The 21,134-nt window shown below is 43.6% G+C and overlaps 2 protein-coding genes and 1 non-coding gene across 4 annotated transcripts in view; 1 reads left to right on the forward strand and 2 right to left on the reverse strand.

Annotated features, from left to right (window-relative positions):
• The window catches only part of LOC118778780 (adenylate cyclase type 6-like), a 57,956-nt gene extending 51,316 nt beyond the window's left edge, over window positions 1-6,640 (forward strand). For both annotated transcript variants that reach the window (XM_036530491.1, XM_036530490.1), the window contains exons 17-23: window positions 199-222; window positions 334-363; window positions 500-632; window positions 1,998-2,261; window positions 2,568-2,772; window positions 3,405-3,529; window positions 4,088-6,640. In XM_036530491.1, coding sequence (XP_036386384.1) covers window positions 199-222; window positions 334-363; window positions 500-632; window positions 1,998-2,261; window positions 2,568-2,772; window positions 3,405-3,529; window positions 4,088-4,216 — 910 coding nt within the window. In that variant the 3' untranslated portion in view covers window positions 4,217-6,640. The remainder of the gene's footprint in view (window positions 1-198; window positions 223-333; window positions 364-499; window positions 633-1,997; window positions 2,262-2,567; window positions 2,773-3,404; window positions 3,530-4,087) is intronic.
• Window positions 6,641-8,942: 2,302 nt separating this feature from the next.
• trnai-uau lies at window positions 8,943-9,036 on the reverse strand. The gene is made up of 2 exons: window positions 8,999-9,036; window positions 8,943-8,978 (listed from the first exon to the last, which is right to left on the reverse strand). It is a non-coding gene; the product is annotated as a tRNA-Ile (tRNA).
• Window positions 9,037-12,982: 3,946 nt separating this feature from the next.
• Window positions 12,983-20,368, reverse strand: zgc:158296 (uncharacterized protein LOC791212 homolog). The gene is made up of 4 exons (XM_036532198.1): window positions 20,212-20,368; window positions 16,953-17,137; window positions 15,796-15,983; window positions 12,983-13,508 (listed from the first exon to the last, which is right to left on the reverse strand). Exons 2-4 carry the CDS (start codon window positions 17,127-17,129, stop codon window positions 13,358-13,360), a joined length of 516 nt encoding a protein of 171 aa, XP_036388091.1. The 5' UTR covers window positions 17,130-17,137; window positions 20,212-20,368; the 3' UTR covers window positions 12,983-13,357.
• Window positions 20,369-21,134: the final 766 nt, after the last annotated feature.

Here is a 21,134-nt window from a genome sequence, read left to right on the forward strand (position 1 = left end):
TGTGGCCAAGCCGGCATATTTCCGATTGACTGCATCATTTCCATAATGTAATGAGGTCAATTTGTGTAGTTGACTGTAATTGCATACTGGAGGAACTGCATCATTCTGTTGCTAGCCCAGTTTCTACACTACTTCTCAGTCTGATCCTTCTATGCCTGTGAAGGAAAAGTCTCATTTCTCTTTCTTTTGTCATTTTAGAGTTTTCAACGAAACTCTGCAATGGTGAGTATCATAGCACCTTGTCCTTCTGTGGTTATGTTTATCATATCTGTTTAGGATTTCTCTGCACTTGTTCATTATGATAACTTTTTCTGGATTTTTAATGTATTTCAGGTCCAGTTTCAATGAAACTGTAGAGCAGTGGTAAGTTTTGTGGTGAATTGGAGTATGTGTGTGAGAGAGACATTGGATCAGAGTTTTGGCTTGTATGTATCTGTGTTCATTCATATACATAACCCCCTCTGTTTCTCTCATTCATCGGGTCTCTCTCTCTCTGCAGCCCGTACAGTGTGACCAAAGTGTCTCTGAAGGTCATGACCCCCGTGATCCTCACTGTGTTTGTGTTGGCACTCTACCTGCACGCCCAGCAGGTGGAGTCCACGGCCCGCCTCGACTTTCTGTGGAAACTGCAGGTACAGCACACCCCGCCCCACCACTCTGCCCATGGTCTGCTGTTTGAAAGAGGTGGCGTTTGGAGCGGGAGCAAACAGTGGGCAATGAGTGAGGAGTGCAATTTCCAGGAGCACCACACCCCTTTGGGTCATTAGCGATAGCTGCTAATTCCTTACCGGCTCGCCCCTGATTGTCAAGCTTGGCCTGACGGTCAAAGCTGTGACTCAGCCCACAGACTGGCATAAATCTGGCCTTCTTTGGGTTCAGCTGTAAAAAGGGCAAACGGTCAACTCCAAAAAGCTTTCTTTCAACAGTAAAGTCTCAGGCTCCCAAATATACTATATGGACAAAAGTATTCGGACGCCTGACCATTACACCAACAGGGACTGTAATAACATTGTATTCAAATACATATACTTTAATATGGAGTTGGTCACCCTTTTGCAGCTATAACAGCTTCCACTCTTCTTGGAAGGCTTTCCACAAGATTTTGGAGTGTTTCTGTGGGAATTTGTGCCCATTCATTCTGTAGAGCATTTATGAGGTCTGGCACTGATGTTGGACGAGAAGGCCTGGCTCGCAATCTCCGTTCCAGTTCATCCCAAAGGTGCTCGATGGGGTTGAGGTCAGGGCTCTGTGCGGGCCAGTCAAGTTCTTCCACACTGAACTCATCAAACCATGTCTTTATAGTCCTTGCTTTGTGCACTGAGGCACAGACATGTTGGAATAGAAAAGGGCCTTCCCCAAACTGTTGCCACAAAGTTGGAAGCATAGCATTGTCCAAAATGTCTTGGTATGCTGAAGCATTAAGATTGCCCTTCACCGGAGATAAGGGGCCCAGCCCAAACCCTGAAAAACAGGTGTGGCCAAACACTTTTGTCCATATAGTGTATCTCAGTGGTCAGGGCTTTGACTTTGAATGCAAACTGAGCTTTACAGCCCAGGTTCGATCCCAGCCGTATCATGAGCTGGTGATGACCGTGAGCCCACAGCAGCGCAGCAAACTTGCTTCATTCCTCTGGGGATATTGCAGTGGGTGGGTTAGCCAGGGTTTGTCCATTGCACACAGGCGACCCTTGCTGGTCAGTTGGGCACCCACTGTCTGCCTGTATAAAGTGTCTTCCTCTGAGTCATGTTTGTGCCAGCTCAGCCTGTGGACCATGGTTTTAAAAGAAGCAAAGCAGACTAGAGCATGTGTTTGTCTGCACTCTTCCAGACTGTTAGAGGTGGTTTCAGTGGTGGCAGTTCAGTGACATTATCGGTCACTCCAAATTGGAGAGATAAAAGGGGGGGGGGCATCGGGAATTCCAAATTATATTTAAAAAAAGCCTCAGGCCAGTAACCCGTTTCCAACCCCACCCGACACCCCCCACCCCTGTCTCCAGGCCACAGAGGAGAAGGAGGAGATGGAGGAGCTGCAGGCCTACAACCGCCGTCTCCTCCATAACATCCTGCCCAAGGACGTGGCCGCCCACTTCCTGGCACGCGAGCGGCGGAACGACGAGCTGTACTACCAGTCTTGCGAGTGCGTGGCCGTCATGTTCGCCTCCATCAGCAACTTCTCCGAGTTCTACGTGGAGCTGGAGGCCAACAACGAGGGCGTGGAGTGCCTGCGCCTGCTCAATGAGATCATCGCTGACTTCGACGAGGTGAGGAGCGGGAGGGGGGTGGAGCAGCACGCTGAAGACCAGAATGGAATTTAGGAGGAGGGCAACAGAGCAGCCAGGAGGTGGGGTGATGGGATTACAGTTAATAAACAAAGAGATGGTTAAATGGAGAAGATGGTGAAAAACACCAAGGGGAAACAGCGGGAAGGAGGTTGAGCCATAAGACAGTGGGCTTTAAGCAGAAAAGAAAATGGTGGGAAACCTTCCTGTTTGAGCAGGCGATATCGGTACAGTTATGGCATTGTGTGGCTCAGGCCTGCCCTGCTCTCCCCCCCTCTTTCTTCTCAGATCATCAGCGAGGAAAAATACAGGCAGCTGGAGAAGATCAAAACCATCGGCAGCACCTACATGGCGGCGTCGGGCCTCAATGACTCCACCTTCGACAAGGAGGGCCGTACCCACATCCTGGCGCTGGCCGACTACGCCATGAGGCTGCGGGAGCAGATGAAGTACATCAACGAGCATTCCTTCAACAACTTCCAGATGAAGATCGGTGAGGGGCTGCGGCCACAACTGGGATCTGGGGCTGAGTGAGCCCATGAACCCCGTGTAGTTCGTAGCTACTGTAACATTCCCCTCCACCCTGGCTGGATGACTTCCTTTGATACTTTCAGCAATTTGACAAAATTGACCCCATTAACCTGGTTATGTCCCAATGATGGCCTCCAGTCACATACAAAAGGGTTTTGATTAACAGAAGTTGAGGAGCTGAAAGGATCTTCAGGGCTGGCATGGGCTTCCATTCTGGCACCTTTGGGATAGCCAAGTCACTGTCCATCTTCCGCCACTGACTAACAACTCATCTATTCAAATGGCACCTTGGTGCAGCTAACCCCATTATCTGATCAATTATACTATATCCTCAGACATATTTTCTAATTAAAAGCACTACATCCTCAAACATCCTTTTGTGCCTACTGTGGCACTTAGCAGAATGCTGTATGTTATGTAATGACTCACACCATTGGTTGTGACACTGATGATCGTCCCTGAACTTAGCCTAGCTTTTTAGTGTGCACTTTTGTGAGTCACCCTGAATAAAATTGTCCGCTAAACTGACTAAATGTAATGCAATTTAATGTTTAGTCTGAGGAATGAAGTGACTGTGAGTTCACTCCTCCTTAGGTCTGAACATCGGGCCTGTGGTCGCCGGGGTGATCGGGGCTCGGAAACCGCAGTATGACATCTGGGGGAACACAGTCAACGTGGCCAGCCGCATGGACAGCACCGGTGTCCCAGATCGCATCCAGGTATTCACCAGTAATGTCCTGTGTTCCGCTGGAGAAGAACAAACAGAGCAATGATATTTTATGTTTTAATTAAAAATGGTGGCTTTCATATGCTTCTCAAAGTGTCAAGTTTTTATTAACACACAGGTTTTGAACTCTTCAGGCCAATGTGGAATGTTTACATCAGCATCTGCCAGTTTGTCCCATGCTAGGCTAATATTGCTTTGGAGGAAAAATATATATTGCTATGGGGCTTCCTCTTGATCAACAGGAAGTGGGAGGAGCCAGGATGTAGCTTTGAAGGCTGCATTTGCCTTTACCAAAAACCCACGAAGCAGACTTGTCTGTGTCTGTGTTTGCTTATCCGGGCATACACTCAGCACTCAAACTGGCCCTTCTGCCAGCTCCCAGCTTCCGTCACTTGCCTTCCTCCTACAAGTGGGCATGGCGCAGACGCTGGCCACTTTCCACCACAGACAATCCGACGCTTTATGACAGGCAAGACTGAGGCCTCAGGTGGTCTGTGACAGCCCATCTAGCAGGGTCTCACCACTGTGCTGTCTTATTTCCCCCCGCCAGGTAACCACTGACCTGTACCAGGTGCTAGCGAGCAAAGGCTACCAGCTGGAGTGCCGTGGTGTGGTCAAGGTCAAGGGGAAGGGGGAGATGACCACCTACTTCCTGAACGACGGCCCTCCCAGCAGTTAGCGGCGGGCTGCACGGTTCCCGCCGCGCAGACGAGACTGAGGCGGGAGAAGGAGGGCGTGGAGCAAACTGCAAAACAAGTAGCGGTGCAATCACTTGAACAAAAAACACACCACAAAACAACAACGGCAAACATTAAAAAGACTCAGAGACTCCCTGCTGTCTGAGAAGAGCTTGTGTGGTCACACACGTCAAAAAAGCAAGATTGTTTGGGTCTCAAGCCCTTCTCCCGAGCTACTTGAAAGATAAAAAGTCTGTTTATTTAATAAAGGCCTTTAGCCTTGGAAGGAAGTTACTGTACATAAGGCTACCTTTTACTTGTTTTTTGTTTTGTTTCGTTAATTTCAGGAGAAATGCGAATACAGGTACTTCTGTTTCATTACTAGATTCCTTATTTATTTTAATCAGGATGCTTTCTGCAGAGTCCTTTATGAAAATGTGTATTATATACAGAAGGACAGTTTACACCAAAGAACAAAAATATTTAAAGGAAAAAACACAAGACACGTCTATTAATGTCTGAAGTACATGCAACAATTCAATTTGGTAATTTGTTGATTTGCTTTTTGGACTTTGATGTGCAGTATTTTTTTCTACTCTCCCTCATCTCCCCCTCCCAAGATGACCCAGCGAAGTCCGCATTCTTGGTTTGCACAAAGGCTGTATTTTTGTTCCTGGCCATTAACACTAAATCATGGATCAGCTGATTTTGATTGACACCCCCTCCCCCCAACTTGAAAAACAGAAGAGAAAACTGACGCCTTGCTTTTCAAACCCAACGGCAGGCCCAGAGGGCCTCCAGCAAGTAGTGAAGATTGGGGTTGGGTTTCTGCGCTCCCCCTAGGACCTGACTGGCTCTGTCTGCTGCCTGACCAAGACACTCAGTATTCTAATGGAAGGCTCTGTTTATACATCATATCAGTTGTGTTTCTTCTTTTTAAAAGAAGTATTTTTGGTACAAGATAAAACTAACATCAAGAAAGAGAAAGACGTTCAAGAAATGAAGAAAGCTAAGAAAATGGATACCACGGTACCAGACAGTCTGTTATGGTCTCATTCTTATAGAAAGACTTTTTCTAAGGAAGATATAAACTATGACTGAATACTGTGCTTTATAATCTTCAAGGGGCATAACTCTTTTCACTGTGAGGTTTATATATGTCAAATTGCTTTCTTGCCAAACCTACTGCTCTAAAGCATGTCTGATTGTGGTATCTTTCTCTTTTTCGTTTGTTTCCAGTTTTAAAGTTGGGTATTTTTTATTTCCTCTGTATTCATGTTTTATTATTTCTATTATTGTTGTTATTATACTTATTATAATTCCATTCCAACCGAAAGGATCAAAGACCAGAGATCGGAAACGAGTCACATGTAAGGACAAACTTGATGGTACCAGCTGGTCAACTGCTATGAGTAGAATAGTGTCCAGGTCCCTGATACCCAGTGTTCCAAGTAGTGGCTATGATCACAGTTGTAGTGGTCATGGCCAAGAACAATTACTTACAAAGAGGTAAGCAAACCCAAGCTATCTGTTTCACATAACCAAGGAGTCAGTCATTCTCCTCCACCTGCTGCACCTTCTCCAGACTGTGTGGCAGTGCCCCTGCAATAGCTTTCCTAGTAAAGTGTATAATTAGTTCATATGTTGAACCCCTTTCTGTCCTTAATCAGTCACAGCATCATTACTGGGTGGGGCTATTCCTTCAGCCAGTCCTGACAAACATACAGCATCAGCTTGCGTTTTCCTTTTTCAAAATCGCCACGTTTACATTTGCCTTAAATGAGCGGAGCAGTCGGGAATCCCACTCATCAAACAAAGACGGTGCCTTTCTGCTTCTCTCACTTCGATCACGCCAGAGATACTGGAGGCGCTGCCAGGGAAGGGGAGGACATGGTAGGGTGACATTAAACAAGGTTTGGAGCTCGCTTGTGCCCTTCATTCAGGGTTTCCATCGAAGCGCCTTTGCTTTTTGCCCAGCCCCCTTTCTGCCAGAGGCCTCTTAGCCAAACTGACCCTGAATCAGATTGCTACCCATGACAGTTGATCAGCTCTGTACAAAGGCCAGCTTGTGCTCGCTTAGCTCTTGGATCCTCCCAGCAGTGCAGCGCTACGTTGCAGCCAGAAGCTGGAAGGGCGGGCAGGTTAATGCATCCGTCTCAGCATACGGGGAGGGATGGGTGGCTTTTTTTTGGGAAGGGTTGGGGGGTGTACATTTATAAAGCACTATTCTACTACTGTATGGAAACACACGGAGCCCCTTGCATTCAGTGGTGACACCCAGTGCTCCACCAATCCTGCTTTCCTGTTTCTGAGAAAGGCAAAGGATGAGCTTTTCGCTTCTGGAGGAGAAAGTGTTAATTTAAGAAGTGAGATAAGGTTTTAAAAAAGAAATGGAAAAGTGACAAATTTTCCTTTAGAAAATAATAAATGGCTGTTTTGATTGGTTTCGTTTTGTCATTTGTTTCACTGCACTGGGCATGTGCCCTTGACAGAGACTTTAAAATTAAAGGGTTCCTTTTTCTGCATTGGTCAGGTCATGCTCAAAGGCTGTGGCGGCTCGATTTTCATCCCATCCAGACTTGACACTTTTACTCAAGGTTGTGGTACTTTGTGTTCCATGTCATGTTAGTCTAGTCTAGTTTGTTATAGGTTTATATCTGTCTAATATTTAACACACTCACTACAGTGCTCAAAAAGCAGTGTAACAAAACAAAACTAAAGAACATTTCCATTGCCAATACATACTGCTGCCAGAAGAGGAATAAGGTTGAAATACACTGTGTGCATATCTCAGTGCAGCCAGAAGCCATATTCTTTAGTGATGTGCCTTGACTTAAATTTTCCCGGTGCCACACAGACGTGTAGGGAATGTCTGTTAAATACATGCTCGCTTTCGAAAGATAAGGCTTTCTTATCCTCCGTGACCCGAGCCGCGATATCAAACCCCCTCACGAGAGTCCGGAGGCTGTGGCCGGATCGCTTGAATATTTCAAACCGCCTACTGAAGCGTGCGCAGCTGTCAGCCTCCCTGTCACACAGCGGTCATGGCAGCAGCCCCCAGAGTGAGCACTGCCGCTGCAGCTTCAGCACAGAGATAGGATCCATTTGTGCATGTATTCTTTCATACATAACACATGGTGTACCGGTGTTTTCCACCTGTATGTTTTTGAGGTGAGAGGAAGGCACCTGTATCAGTCAGCCTCACTACGTTTGATGTCATGTCACTGGAGGAAAAGGCCATGTTGCCCACTGAATATCTTTTGAAGCACTGCTAGTAACACTTACATTGTCCAGTTTGGTCTGAATTGTCCAAACTGCAGAAACACTTGCAGATATCACGCTCTCCTACATGTTTCAGACCCATCATCCTTTTAATCTGAAATCTCATTTGACATCACACCCATAACATGATTATATCAACCTGAAAGCTGATGTTGGTGTGATCTAAAATGCGCCTAATGCTTCAGTGAAGTGGTGTCACCTTGCACAGCATGCATGCCTGACCACAACATTCAACGGCAAGAATAGGTACTGTTTTTCAATGGCTAAAATGTAGCATAGTCTGACTACTTGTGCTGCTTTATTTATCGGCAGATATGCTAATGCTAATAATTATAAACCTTTTGAGAAGAACAGCGTTGTAATGCATTTTGAATGTCTGCAACCCTTCATAATGTTTCATACAATACCTTCTATATAGCTAGGAAACACAATTAATTGCCAGACTGCGATTACAGAAACCGTATCAAGATCAGAATATTCTTCATCCTTTTTTGAAACTGTAAAGTGTGATTTCAAGATACAATCACATTTGAATGGCAGGTTTGATTGCTGAAGTTTTGCTGATCTGCACAATTTTGGTGATTAAAAGACAGAAGGGTCATAGTCAGTTAATGGCCCTTACATTCTATGCTAAAAATGTAATATTTTAAGACAAATGATAGTAAATTGTAGGAGAAAGAAGTGAGACGCTTTATGACTGATTTGATATATAAGTGTAATGAAAAGGCACACACATATGAGGCCTACATATCTACATGTGTGCACTTATAAGAACATACACACATGAATTTAAACATTTGTATACACAAAGTATACATTTGAAAAGTCAAATGAACAGTATAAACCATAACCCTGAAAAAACAAGGATGGAAACATTGCACCACTTAGGTTAGAAGGGAACAACAAGCAGTTCATACATTAATTCTTAAGGCTGCAAGGAAGAAGAATTTGAAAAGGAGGGAATGTGGGAAATATAATGTCCTTGACACTGAAAACTCAAAGACCACCTCTACTGCATAACAGTTGCTGTACACTCCTGGTGGTGGATCAAAAAAATGGCATGGCCACATAGCCTTCATTCATAAAATATGCCAGCTTTCAGTTACAGGAATACGTGTTGTTTACATAAATATAACTTACTCAAAGTAAGGTTTAATTTTTTATCTATCTTTGATAGTTTGTGAAGGATAAATGTATGTCACATTACAATTTTTACGTTATCCATTTATACAGCCAGATATTTAGCCAATTCTGGGTTAAGTACCTTGCCCAAACAGTGCTCCAGTGGGAAAGAGAACCATCAACCTTTCATTTATGAGCCCTGCCACATACCACTATGTTACACCGCTGCCCAAGGAAGAGAAGCAGGATGCCGTGGCACAAACCTTCCTGTGGTTTGTGATATCATAACAAATCTCTGATTTGCACACGTTTATTAAAATTCCATGCTCCAGGTGAGGCTCGAACTCACAACCTCGGCATTGCCCGACTTTGTACTGCTGTATAAGTACCGTGCGCTAACCGATTGCGCCACTGGAGCTTGCATGGCAGGTCTCTGCTTGACCCTCATAGACATGTGCATCTGGGGCTTCATATTCAGGACTGTGCTATATATTTTCAATGCATTCATTTTGACAGATTCATCAGTGGAGCACTGCACTCCTGTCTTCCTGTATGAACTTTCACAATATTCAGTGCAAACATGTATTACCATACTTTACCTCTAGAAGGCAGGAAAGCCTTTTTCTAGCAGTTTTTTAAAAGGTTCAATGACCTGCAACAATAAGACTGTTTATTGATATTACCAACAAACTTTTCTAAATGGAAATTGGCTCATTTTATTAGAAATACAAGTTCAATGCCACCTGGGACTCAGTTGACAAATTATAACAATATAAGGAATTAATTGTGGGTTTCAGAAAGGTTTATAAATGTTTATTTATACTGTGCTACAGTGCTAACTCACAGTACAGTGTGCAAAAAGAAGTTTCAGTCAGTCATGGACATCTTCATGGAGACCTGGGCAGCAGCATGGGTGAAGTATTCGGAATAAGTTCTGTGATTACTTCTGTCTACTGACTAGGGTTTTGTGTCTGCATTGGTGCTACAGCACAGCAACATTTAAAAAAAAAACCCATGCACTTGTCTCAGCACGGCTGTATTATCACAACGCTTAACTGTCTGGCTATCCACAATGCATTTTGTCCACCTTGCAATCAGTCCATAACTCTGCTGCAAAGATTTTCACTGCAGCAAAGTCCACTGTCACCTGTCATAGCCTCTCCACCGTCTTTCCCTGACAGACAGAGCAGACTTTACAACCTGCCTGTTATTGACCAAGAGCTGGACCAGCACTGTGATGCCTCAGTAAGCTTGACACTCCTGCTCTAGACCCTCACAGTCTCAGACAGCTGGTGTCTTGCTTTGCCTCAAAATTTCAGAAGCTAAAACAGGCGACGGGGCGTTTGGCTACAGGGACCCTAAATTATGGAGTGACTTACCTCATCGCGTGTGGGCAGCAGAGACTATCTGAATATTTAAAACTGGATTAAAAACTAAAAAAACTAGCATCACTTTAGCTTTTCTTATGCCTAGAAAACACTCCTCAGAAAGATGCAGCTGTGGACTGCTGAAACCTACGTAATTGTAGCCATTCTGAGTTAAATCTGGACTAAAAGTGCAAGTGACTCCACTTAACTATTAAAAGAAGTTTACTGCTTTATCCATGGCTATGCTGCCATAGTTCTGGCTGGCTCCCCCTCCTTTTCCTCAGTTTTTCATCCACAGGCTGCTTGCTGCCAACAACCGTACAGTTCCAACAGTTCAGTGCTTAAGGGTCTATCATATTCAGGTACTTTGCTCCAATGTCAGGGTCACTGGGAGCTGACCAGTAAATCTAATAATGTAGCTGGAAGTGAATGGGAGATCACTCATTTTGGTAAGAGTCTCCAGTTAGACTGAATGCTTTCTGGGCATCTGTGAGCCAATCATACATGCATGAGGCATATGGAGTTCTAATGAGGTTTCTGATGGAGGTGTCAGGTACAGTTCAATCTATGGCAGGAATTTAGCAAGGGCAGAACACACAACAGTACTGTAGTTAGGCACGTGCTCCTCTTCACCACATCCTTAGAACAAACAATTTGACTGAGGGTGAGTGTTCAAGGAGGTGAGCTGATCAGTTCAGTTGCATGCAGTGGTCAATTACAAATTAGTTCATTTGAAACCATTACACTTTAATGTACTTAAATCTTAAGGGTGTGCACAGCTTGAGAAATAATACATTAGCCTTTAAAAAGGTCAGCACCCAAATAAAAGCCATGATGACTTAATTTCCACTGTGAATGATGATTATTTGTATTATTCATTACAAAACACAAGGTTCAAGCATGTTTTGGCCAGGTGATCCTCTTCAGTGTGTCACTTCGGTTTCCATGCCATTACAATCGGGGAGACAAGAGAAGCCGGTCACAGGAAGTGTGGGACACACCCAGAGCTCATACTGCTGAGACCGCTCATTCAACTCAGCTTCCCCATTGGGGCAGCTGTGCCGGCGTTGCAGTGAAACAGCTTCAAGGGCTGAATGGTGCTGAATGAACCATACCCCTCTGAAGCATCGACCCATGAACCAAACCAGTGAGATTCAAGCAAGCAAACAAACAAACAAAAAAACATCACACAGGCCTACATCTAGTGCTTATCAATACAACATGGACAATATGGCTGCACTGTCTGCCATCTCGTTTTTTTTGCTCTTATTGACTATGGACACTGTCCTAAAAGACAGAAGTTGTGAATATCGCAATTTGTGTTGTTGGTATCATGAAAAAAATTATGATGCTAAGAAAGAATGGAATAATAAAATGGAAGTGGTACACTTCTCTTGTGTTAAGGTCTACTGTGCAATCACTGCTAGTAGTAAGCTCCAATTCCAGGTCTTGCATAAGTTAATGCTCATAGGTACGCAAAGAGATCCTAATAACAGGCCTCACTATCTGCTTCTGACAGCTGCTGTTGATGCTCCTGATTGTAACCACAGTGTATGTAAATCCGACCATATTAAGAGCAGAAAAAGGAACTCGCAACCATATTTAGACGTAGTGTGAATGAGAGGTCAGTCTGTTTAATAGTGCGGAAATATCAAACTCTCAGGCCTTTTGTAGGTCGATGATGTGGTCTGCCCAAGGTAGTTTTTCATCTGAGATGTCAAGGCATTTTTCTATATTTAAGAGGTCATTCGAATGCTGTCAGCTAGAAAAGAGACACTTTAAAGAGAGTGAGATGGCCGTGCTGCCATGATTAACATTAGGGTCAATGATGAGCTTCATCACTTGGTGGTGCAGCCATTCTTTCAGCCCTGGGCACATAAGGAGACATACAGCAAATTCACACAAACATCAGTCATGTGTTTAAAGAGGCTCATTTCATTTAAAATAGTTTTATAGCATGACATCATTTTGTATGCATGTAATTATCAATTTAGTAAATAGCTTGTTAACAAGAAAATTATTTTGACAATCTTTATTGCAAAGGGGTTTCTATATAGATCAGCTGCATGGATTTGCACCAGTGGGGCTGTTAAAACATAACTTGTGCACTCTATTTATAAGGAATACTGATAAAAGAATCAATCATGCAGTGACCAAAAACACAGAGACAGAACTGTTCCTTCACAAACACTGTTTATATGCTCTGCTTCTCAGAATCAAACAGGAATCCTTCATAAGATTCCTTTTGGCCTCACTCACATCATGTAATGCATTATTGCACTGTGCAATGGCTCATATGAAGGAAAAAAGCCGTTAAGAATTTGAACTTGTTCCAATTCCCATCTCCCAGTGCCTAGCAGTGAAGATTGTTTGAAAAAAAATAATGCTATTGTCACTGGAGGCCAGTCAAAATGGCAAGAAAAGGAAGATATTATCCACAGATGATAAATGCTGCCTCCATTAGCCTAACAACAGTGTTACTGAAGAGATGCAGCTGTGAAATTGGACATTAGAGTCCATTTTCTACACAGTCTACGTTTCTAAGAGACCATCATGAGCATTTTGAAGAAGGAAAACAAATGCTAACCAGAAAGATGCCTTTGTAACCTGCTGTAGACACTCAAAAATGAACATGAGTAAAATTATCTCATGTTTGGAATTAGTAGGACATTGAGTGTGCCACAGATTTGAAGACCACTCAGTGGCAGCAATATGCATAGTGGCATTAAACTCATTGATGTGATTCATATTTCCGTGTTTATTTTATTTGACAAACAATTTCATAAATACAATGTGCATTCAAATATATTCTGTTCTGTGTCTGAATAATTTAGCTGAGGACAGTTCTCAATGAAATGAGAGAAAAACATTGTATAAAAAATCATCTTATGTGGAGTTCTACTTTTTAAGAATCAATAGCTTATTTGAATGTCATTGCCCTTGACCCATGTGTTTAAGTGGAGTACACTGTATGTTATATCATTGTGTTTATTGAAAACGGTAAATTTTATTGAAACTGGTGAAAATGTTAACACATGCAGCAGATGTCCCCTTATAACCCCCTACATAAGTACATCAATCATCACCCAATCACACATCATCTATGCTACTCTCCCCCCTGGGGACAGACAGTGCTATGTTCACAAGCCTCTATCTCTGTTTCATTCCCAGGCCCTTTAGATGGCCAGACAGATGCTCCTGAATCTTTGTAAAGAGAGAGAATGTGTAAATGTTTTGCATAGGTATTTGTTCCGTAGCTCTTCTCTTGGAAAAGCAGTTTCCTCCATGGGAAGGCCCTCAGCCAGGCCCGCTGCAGTGGTGTTCTCCCAGAGGGAGGGAGACAGCGCACCCTCCCCTCACAACCCCCGTCCCTCATTCTTTGGAGAGCTTGACGTAGAGGCCGCTGCAGCAGCGGGCAACAGACGAGCAGAGGGGGGCGATGAAGATGTTAACCACACTGAGCCACAGGGAGCGGACACAGGGGAGGCAGGAATGGAAGACCTGCACACACGGCATCACGCACCTGGGAGAGGGAGGGAGGGAGTCAGCATGATCAGTGCGAGTATCAGTACAATATAACTGATGGTATGAATATGATTACTAAAGCTGATCAGTCTTACTGCTGATCAATGCAAGCATCAGTACTACTGCTTTTCAGTGTGAGTATTAGTACTGTTGCCAATTAGAATGAGTATCAGAACTACAGCTGTGTGAAATCCAGTTTTGCAACAAGAAAGACTGGGGAATGGGAATGAGTATGAAAAAGGTCTAAAAAGGAAAGATTTTACTCCCACTGGGAAATCAGTCAAAGAAAGCCAGCTCTTCAGACGACACTAGATAAATGATTTATTTGGTCAGTGGTGAGACATAATGAATTTTGACTTCTACATAACTTCACATCACCACAGCCCCTTAAGAGCATTCATAAACATGCTCAATGACGAAAACAATCACTAATTCCAAAAACAGATTATATAGCATGTACCATCCTTGGAATGTGGAACCTCTCGCACTTTCTGATGGTGCCAAAGCTCATCACTGGGCCTTGCGATGGGGAAGGTACACATGCTGTGATTTAGGCTCCCCCACTGACAATGCAGTTGTGGCTCTTGCCAGGCATTATAGCATAACAGTATCCTGGTATTAGAGTATCCAGGTATTCTTTTACTCATTAATGGGTTTGTATCCAGGTACGGAGCAATGAATGATACACATTTTAAAATATATATCATTGCAGGCTTCACAAGCTAAAATCCAAGAGTAATCTACCAAGAATTTGCTTTAGGGGGCACTGTTGCTGTTCAGTCACAAAATTGACAGGCTGATGCTGTCAAGACCGTAAATACAAGCAGAACACTATATTCATTATTCAGTAGCCTGTAGCCTTCTAAGCCTTCAGTGGAATCCAGCACCTGTTCCAGTCAGAGAGTCCAACCTTCTCCCCCTGTCTACTTTCTAATTATTTTGTCTCTTGTCTCTTGTTGCCGCCTTTACCCTGACGCTCATTGTGCCGTTTGAAGTTGTTGAAGTTTGCCGTTCGAAAGTATATCGTACTAGTTGCCCTTTAGGCTGTAATTGTAAAAATCTGATAGTACTGCGTCCTCAAACAGACCTTGCTCTCAGCTGAGAACTGTCTCATTGTGGAACTGTACACATCCTGCCCCTGTACTGTCGCTGTACCTACTGTATGCACTTTTGTAAGTCGCTTTGGATAAAAGCGTCTGCTAAATAAATAAATGTAAATGTAAATGTAATTAGGCAGTAAAGCTACTTGGGCAACTTGGGGTTTGGACATATGCCTGTTTCTGCAAATTTTGTTTGCACCTTAGTCGATTAACTTTGCACCCCTGGACAATTAATTTGAGGGCAGAGACTCCCACATACCCTCATTAAAAACTGGGGGAAAAAGTGAGTGGTATTCTAAGTAGACCTTAGTATTTTCATTCACACTGCAAGGCTAGTGAAGCTGAACCAGGAATTCAAACTGATTCTTTTTTGCCAAAAAACAAAGGTTTGAGTCCATATATAAACAAGGTTGGAAACCTGGTGATTCAAAGACAAGACCCCTAAATGGTTCCATCAGGTTCCCTCAGAAAAATATGTGAACCACAGCCTGATTGTCTCACACAGCCGTTATAAAAGATTCTGAGCAGCAGTGGCATAGGGTGCCAGTTTCATTCCCCACTGGGGCACTGCTGCTGTACCCTTGGGAAAGGGACTTAATCCACAATTCCTTCAGTAAATATCCACCTGTAGAAATGGATGAAATTGTAACCTAAGTGAATGTAAATTGTTCTGGATAAGAGCATTTGACAAATGACAATAAAGTAATGTAATGATCTACAAAAAAATAACAATTTTACTCCCTTTGGGCTTTAGAGGTGGAGCCAATGAAGCATATTCTGTTTTATCCTCTCCAAATGCACAGAAATTAGGGGAAAAATTGCAAACTGAACACAGGCATTGTGCCCCAGAAGAACTCTATGATTTATTACTGATAAGAAGACAATATAATAAATGAACTGATGATCAAGGAAAAAGGGTTCAGTTGTGGAAAGAATGAGGACTTCTGCTAGTATCATCATCATAAAGGAAATATTTTGTTTTGATCTTACACTACAGCCTTTGTTACTCCAGTCTTTGTTAATGGCTACCTGTTCCATATGGCACACATAAGGGGTGTCACCAAATAGTTTGAAAAATTCTGAAAGAGAAATCACTAGTATAGTCCTTCAGGACTCCAGTGCTATAGAGCGTTTGAGCCCGGAGGCAGAGAGGCGGTCGAGGCTGAGGCGAGGACGGGGCCTTACCAGATGTGCAGGCAGGCGAGGAAGGCGAAGAGGCAGCCGGTGAGCAGTGAGACGGGCACAGCGCACAGCAGCGTGAGGCAGCGGTAGCTCCAGATGCGCGCCGACTCAAAGCCGATGCCACTGTAAATCCAGACGCGGTCGCAGCTGTGGGGAGAGGCCGGCTCCGCCAGCACGTCGCTGAACTCCACCTGAGAGAGGCACCACACATCAGAGCTGCCCAGATTCATTCTATTTCTGTGCTCTCCACTTCTATACAACCCCTAACTGTATTGTATTGGAATCGCTAATCTTATATTTGGCATGTCTCACTGCCAACACCTGCCTAGGAGCACTGAAAGTTACCCAGCACACTACCAGCAGAGTGGGTGCTCCTTGGAGGATAGGCACTACTTTGCTGACATAATCTAAGCAACTGCCAAACACCCTGCAGATTGCAGTGGTGACATTGCTCTCGCTCACTTGTGGATTGGGATGAAGCTGAAGAAACCCAGCAGAACAAAGCCAAAGTGGGCTCCCAGTGCCTTAACCGCTGAGCTACTCGGGACCCCAGAGCAACTTAACTTATTGATTTTCATACATTCAACTGTCAAACTTTAACAGAAATCACAGCAACTTACCTTACATTTGTCACAACTTAACTTTTGAACTTTAGTAGATGCCATGGCATCATAACTTTGTAACTTCTACCCACATTAAGTTAACTTTCTATTCACAGAATTTCACAGAAGTCACAGCAAGTTTGCTCTCTAACTTTCACAAACATTCTTTTTCAAATAAAGTCAAAAGGGTCCATTGTTTCGCTGTCATGTTGTTTTTTTTTTTTTTTTTGTCACTTACCTGACCCTAGACAGGGACGTGACACCCAGCAACTGAACTGAAATACCACAGCAATTTAACTCTCTAACTTTTCTCATATATCACAGCAGCTTAATGATTTAAGATGATGTCACAGCACAATCCACAATATCAACACTGAGCCACAAAAACATGTTTCTGTATTTTTTTTTTTTTTAAATCAAACTCCTTTAAAGACATTGGTGAAGTAGATCACTTTTAACTATCATCAGTAAGGAATCATCACCCACACCTTCGCACTACCCTTGCACACTTGCACTTGGTACCCTGTCTTTCTCTCCACTGACCCATCCTCACACTACCTTCAAGTGCTGGTTAATGCCGTATGGGTCCCGCGACTCTGGCTGCGACACCAAGGGCTGTGGAGTCGCCGGCGTGGAGAACTGTGGCGGCGGGGGCGGCGTTTGGTGCAGTTTCTCGTCCTCCTCGTCATCATCGTCATCAATCTTGCACTCCACCAGGTACTCGTCGGACATCATGGTGACCGCTGAGCAGGACGGACACACCGCCACAGAGAGAGAGGGTGCAAAGAACATCAAACAGCAGGGGCCTCATTTATACAACGTTCTTACGCACAGATTTGATCTTAGAATGTGCGTACGCTCAAATCCTCGTTTTTATAAAGTTCAGATTTATAAAAACGATCTTTGACGTGGAAAAGTACTTAGCTCCACGTCAGGTTCGCAATCACAAGGAAACGAGTTTTTACAGATCGGGCAGACGTCTTTGCGCATCCCATAAGTTCTGATTTCAAGAGCAACCTTCTGTTGCTGTTGATGGATGGACAATGACACATCACCCCCCTGTCAGCTCTGTTATCAATTCAGTACCTGTCTTCTTTATATTCCCTAAGGACACTGTCTTGCTCATCTGTTTCAGACAGCTTTTTGTGTCTTTCTGTCCTGAGTTTGTCAATTACAGCTGATGATTCTCTATCATTGTTAATTTTGCTTGAGGTATTACAACTTGAAAGTGAAGTGATGTAATTTATGTAGCACCACAATTATGACAGTATTTTCAATACAATTATATTCTAATCTATTCTTCTTGTATTGGGCTTTTTCTAAGAGAATTTTTCACAAAGCAGCTTTGCAGAGATTTAGGGGCTGAACCCCCAAGAGCAAGCCTTCACCAATAGTGGTAAGGAAAACCCCTTTCGCTAGAAGAAAGAAACCTTGAGCAGAACCTGACACAAAGGGGAGGCCCAGCTGCCTCTGGCTGGCACTGGCCAGTTGAATTAAGAGAGTGGTATGGAGGAAAAAGAGTAGGGGATGGTCTGGTGTATGGGACTACTGACTGGCTGGACCAGGTGGCTGGAGACAGTCAGGGAGTAGAGCAGGTGAGGCGTCTGGAGGTGGACAATGGGAGCTGAGGCTGCTTGATCAATTCTTGTCTGAAGCTCAAGAAGGTGCTCCAAAGGGGGAAGAAGAAAGGAACGGTCTATATAAGCAACCTTCTTATGCTTATAAGACTAACACATCCATATAATGTAACTCTTGTACCCCTGCATGTGTTTAAGACCTTTTATGTTTTTTCCCTTTTGGGCTTGTCTCACCACAACAGCCAACCACCTGCAATGAACAGCTGTTTTTTGTCGTAGAGATCCCACAGTGCACCCCAATTAAGTGGGTGCCAGTTGGAGGATGGGCTTCACATGACAAATCACAGGGTGTCTGAGAGCAGTGATACAATAAAACCCTGGTCAACCTACTCACCCTTGCCCCCCACCAAATGAAGCCAATTTCTTCTGCTGCTGTGGGCTCCCAGTTTTGTCAGGAAATGATACAAATGTTTTTGGACCCAGATTGTGGGAAAAAGCCTTGCAAATGGAATGTGCGCCTTGCCAACTGAATCACTCAGGACCCACTTGTGTGGGTACAACTTTTGCATCACAGTGAATATCATAAACCTTGGACTTCCTTGATGTATACACCTTATCTGCATCTTGCTTGTCTGTGACATAGGTGGTATTATGATATAGACTTTTTTCCTTGTTTTTCCTGAAGGCAAAAGTATGCTCAAACATATTATTCATCAAATACTACTCATTATACTGTGATTGGCTGATATGTTCAATATTTGGTATCTGAACAAATCAGAATCAAGCAGGGTGAGTGTTCTACAGTGACACTGTGGTGAGTACACAAATACCCCAAACATCTGAAGCGCCTGGGCACACCCTCTCCCTCAGGTCACTATATTTATTTAGCGTATCCAAATCTTAAAGGGGAACTCCACCAAAACAAAAGTAGTTGTTTTCTATGACTTTAGACAAACCAGGACATTTTTCACAATGTTTATTGTCTCAGATTTTACATTTAATAATAAAGTTGAGCTGTTGTGACACCTCAATAGGTCATGTTGAAGCTGTCTCTCCTGACCCTCAATGTCAAATGACTGTGGTGAAAAATAGAAGCATCTGGTTTTTCAGGCAGATGTGACATCCCAAAATGCACCCTAGCTCTCTAAGCACAAGAGGCCACTTTGTGTGACACTCTCCTGTTGACACCGAGAGGGCAATCAAGTGGGCAAGACCTTGACGTTACTGTTTTGGGGAAGGCATCAGTGACAAAGTGAAGTCCATATGGCCATCTGTCTTTGTAGGTAATTTTAGGATCTTTTTCAACTCATTTGATCTGACATGAAATCATTTGTTAATGAACTAGCTAGATAGATGCTTCATTATAAGAGAGGGAAAACAGATAAAGTTGGCTGCAGTTAGAATAATTAACCTCCACCATATTTCCATACCAACAGGGCCTTCCTAACCCAGGATTCATCATTCTAAAACACAGAATTGTTTGTTTGCCAAGATCAAGCTAACCTTGAGTAGCAAAAGTTCCTGGGTTTCTTCTACCTGCCTGTCATTTTCATAAATCCGGCCACACTTTGGTAGAATAGGTGGATTAAGCCAGCTATGTGTGTCTGAAATCAGGCACGGTTGCCTAACTAGCAACCATGGCTAATAAACATCTCACCATTTAATGTTTCCTTGAGTTTGTATTAAGATTTGGAGCAGAAAATGTCATATCTTAAATGTTTCCCTGCTGCTTGTGGTATAATACAAAAATAGAAGGTCTATAGATTGCCATTTGTTCAGTACTACTTAGTTGTTTTTTCCATACACTTTTATTTGTACTTAATGTTAGCAAAGTAAAAAGTTAGTAGTTGTTCAGTGCCCTGCTATGTCACCCTCTCCCATTCATTTTACATTCGGTCAGCTAGCTGTCTAGTAGATTAAGAAGTCAACAAGTAGCTCTTACAATTGGATCCAGCCAGCCTCATCAAATCATATCACTCACTGACAGCTGTTTACTGTTTATCATTTATTTTTCTCTTGGTTAAAAGCCAAAGCAGTTTTACAATAGCAGTAGCATGGCCAAAGTTCACACCTGTTTGACTCCTACCCTCCACAAAGGATTCCCCATGTGTCACCACCCCCCGAAGCGACCACTTCCACAGTTTCCAGTTTCCACATCAAATCAGAGTGGCTGGGGAGTGTCAGAGCTGAAAGCCAGGCTGTCAGATTATATTTAGCACCAGGAACACTCTCAGACTTACCTTATTTAGAGGAATATCATCCAAATCCACAGTGGAATGCTGGAAAAAACTCTGCAGCAGCAACTAGAAAACCCAAACTTATTTTACAATAATGATGATGCAGTCCGTTCAAGTCCCGCCCTCAGCACCTGTCCGGAGGCTTGGGTTGCTGTCTCCCCGTTCCCCTAACTCCTCCCCACCCCCCCACCCCACAACAGCGCAAACCAGTTTTAGTCTGGAGCTATGCTTGTGGTGATACGGATTAACGCTTATGCAAGGCAAGTCCCACTGTAAACATATGGAGCAAGATGCAGAGTTAGTGGTCAGGACTCTCTCAGTTCCCCTGCCTTGTGTCTCTCTCACCCTCTCCCTGCTTCAGTGTGTAGATGTCAGTGTGAATGCCTCAGCCGGGGCGTAATTCCAGGGAAGGCGGCTGTCGGTGTGGGGCAGAATTAGTACAGTGAGGTTGGGGTTATTTTTGGGCTGGGAATGAAGAGGAGGGGAGAAGTGGGGGGGATCAGGTTACATGATAAAAGCTCCCTTCTTGTGTCACATATTTAGGTAGATAGACGCAGATACAGTATGTGATACCCGAAATAAATACGGACATAATTGTGGTCTCATCGACAAGCAGCAACCTTGGAACTTGTCTAAAAATGGAGCTCTTTATGAAGAACAGAGAACTATGAAATCTAAGGTATTTTGAACCACTTCAGTTAGCTGCTGAGCAAGGAGGAATAAATAGATCTTGGAAATGGATGAGATTGTTCTATTAATGTAAGAAATTAAAAACAGCAACAGTTTAGTTGCAGGGTTGTGTCTTGACATTGACATCATGTTAATACAGCGAGGAATAATATGCTGTCATGTTTTGTCAGTGACTCATTTGTGCTGTGTGGGTTGACCATGAGATACAGTCAGTCCAGTGTCTATGTTGTGGCATT

The sequence above is a fragment of the Megalops cyprinoides genome, chromosome 6 (assembly GCF_013368585.1).
Source record: "Megalops cyprinoides isolate fMegCyp1 chromosome 6, fMegCyp1.pri, whole genome shotgun sequence".
Taxonomy (NCBI): Eukaryota; Metazoa; Chordata; class Actinopteri; order Elopiformes; family Megalopidae; genus Megalops; species Megalops cyprinoides.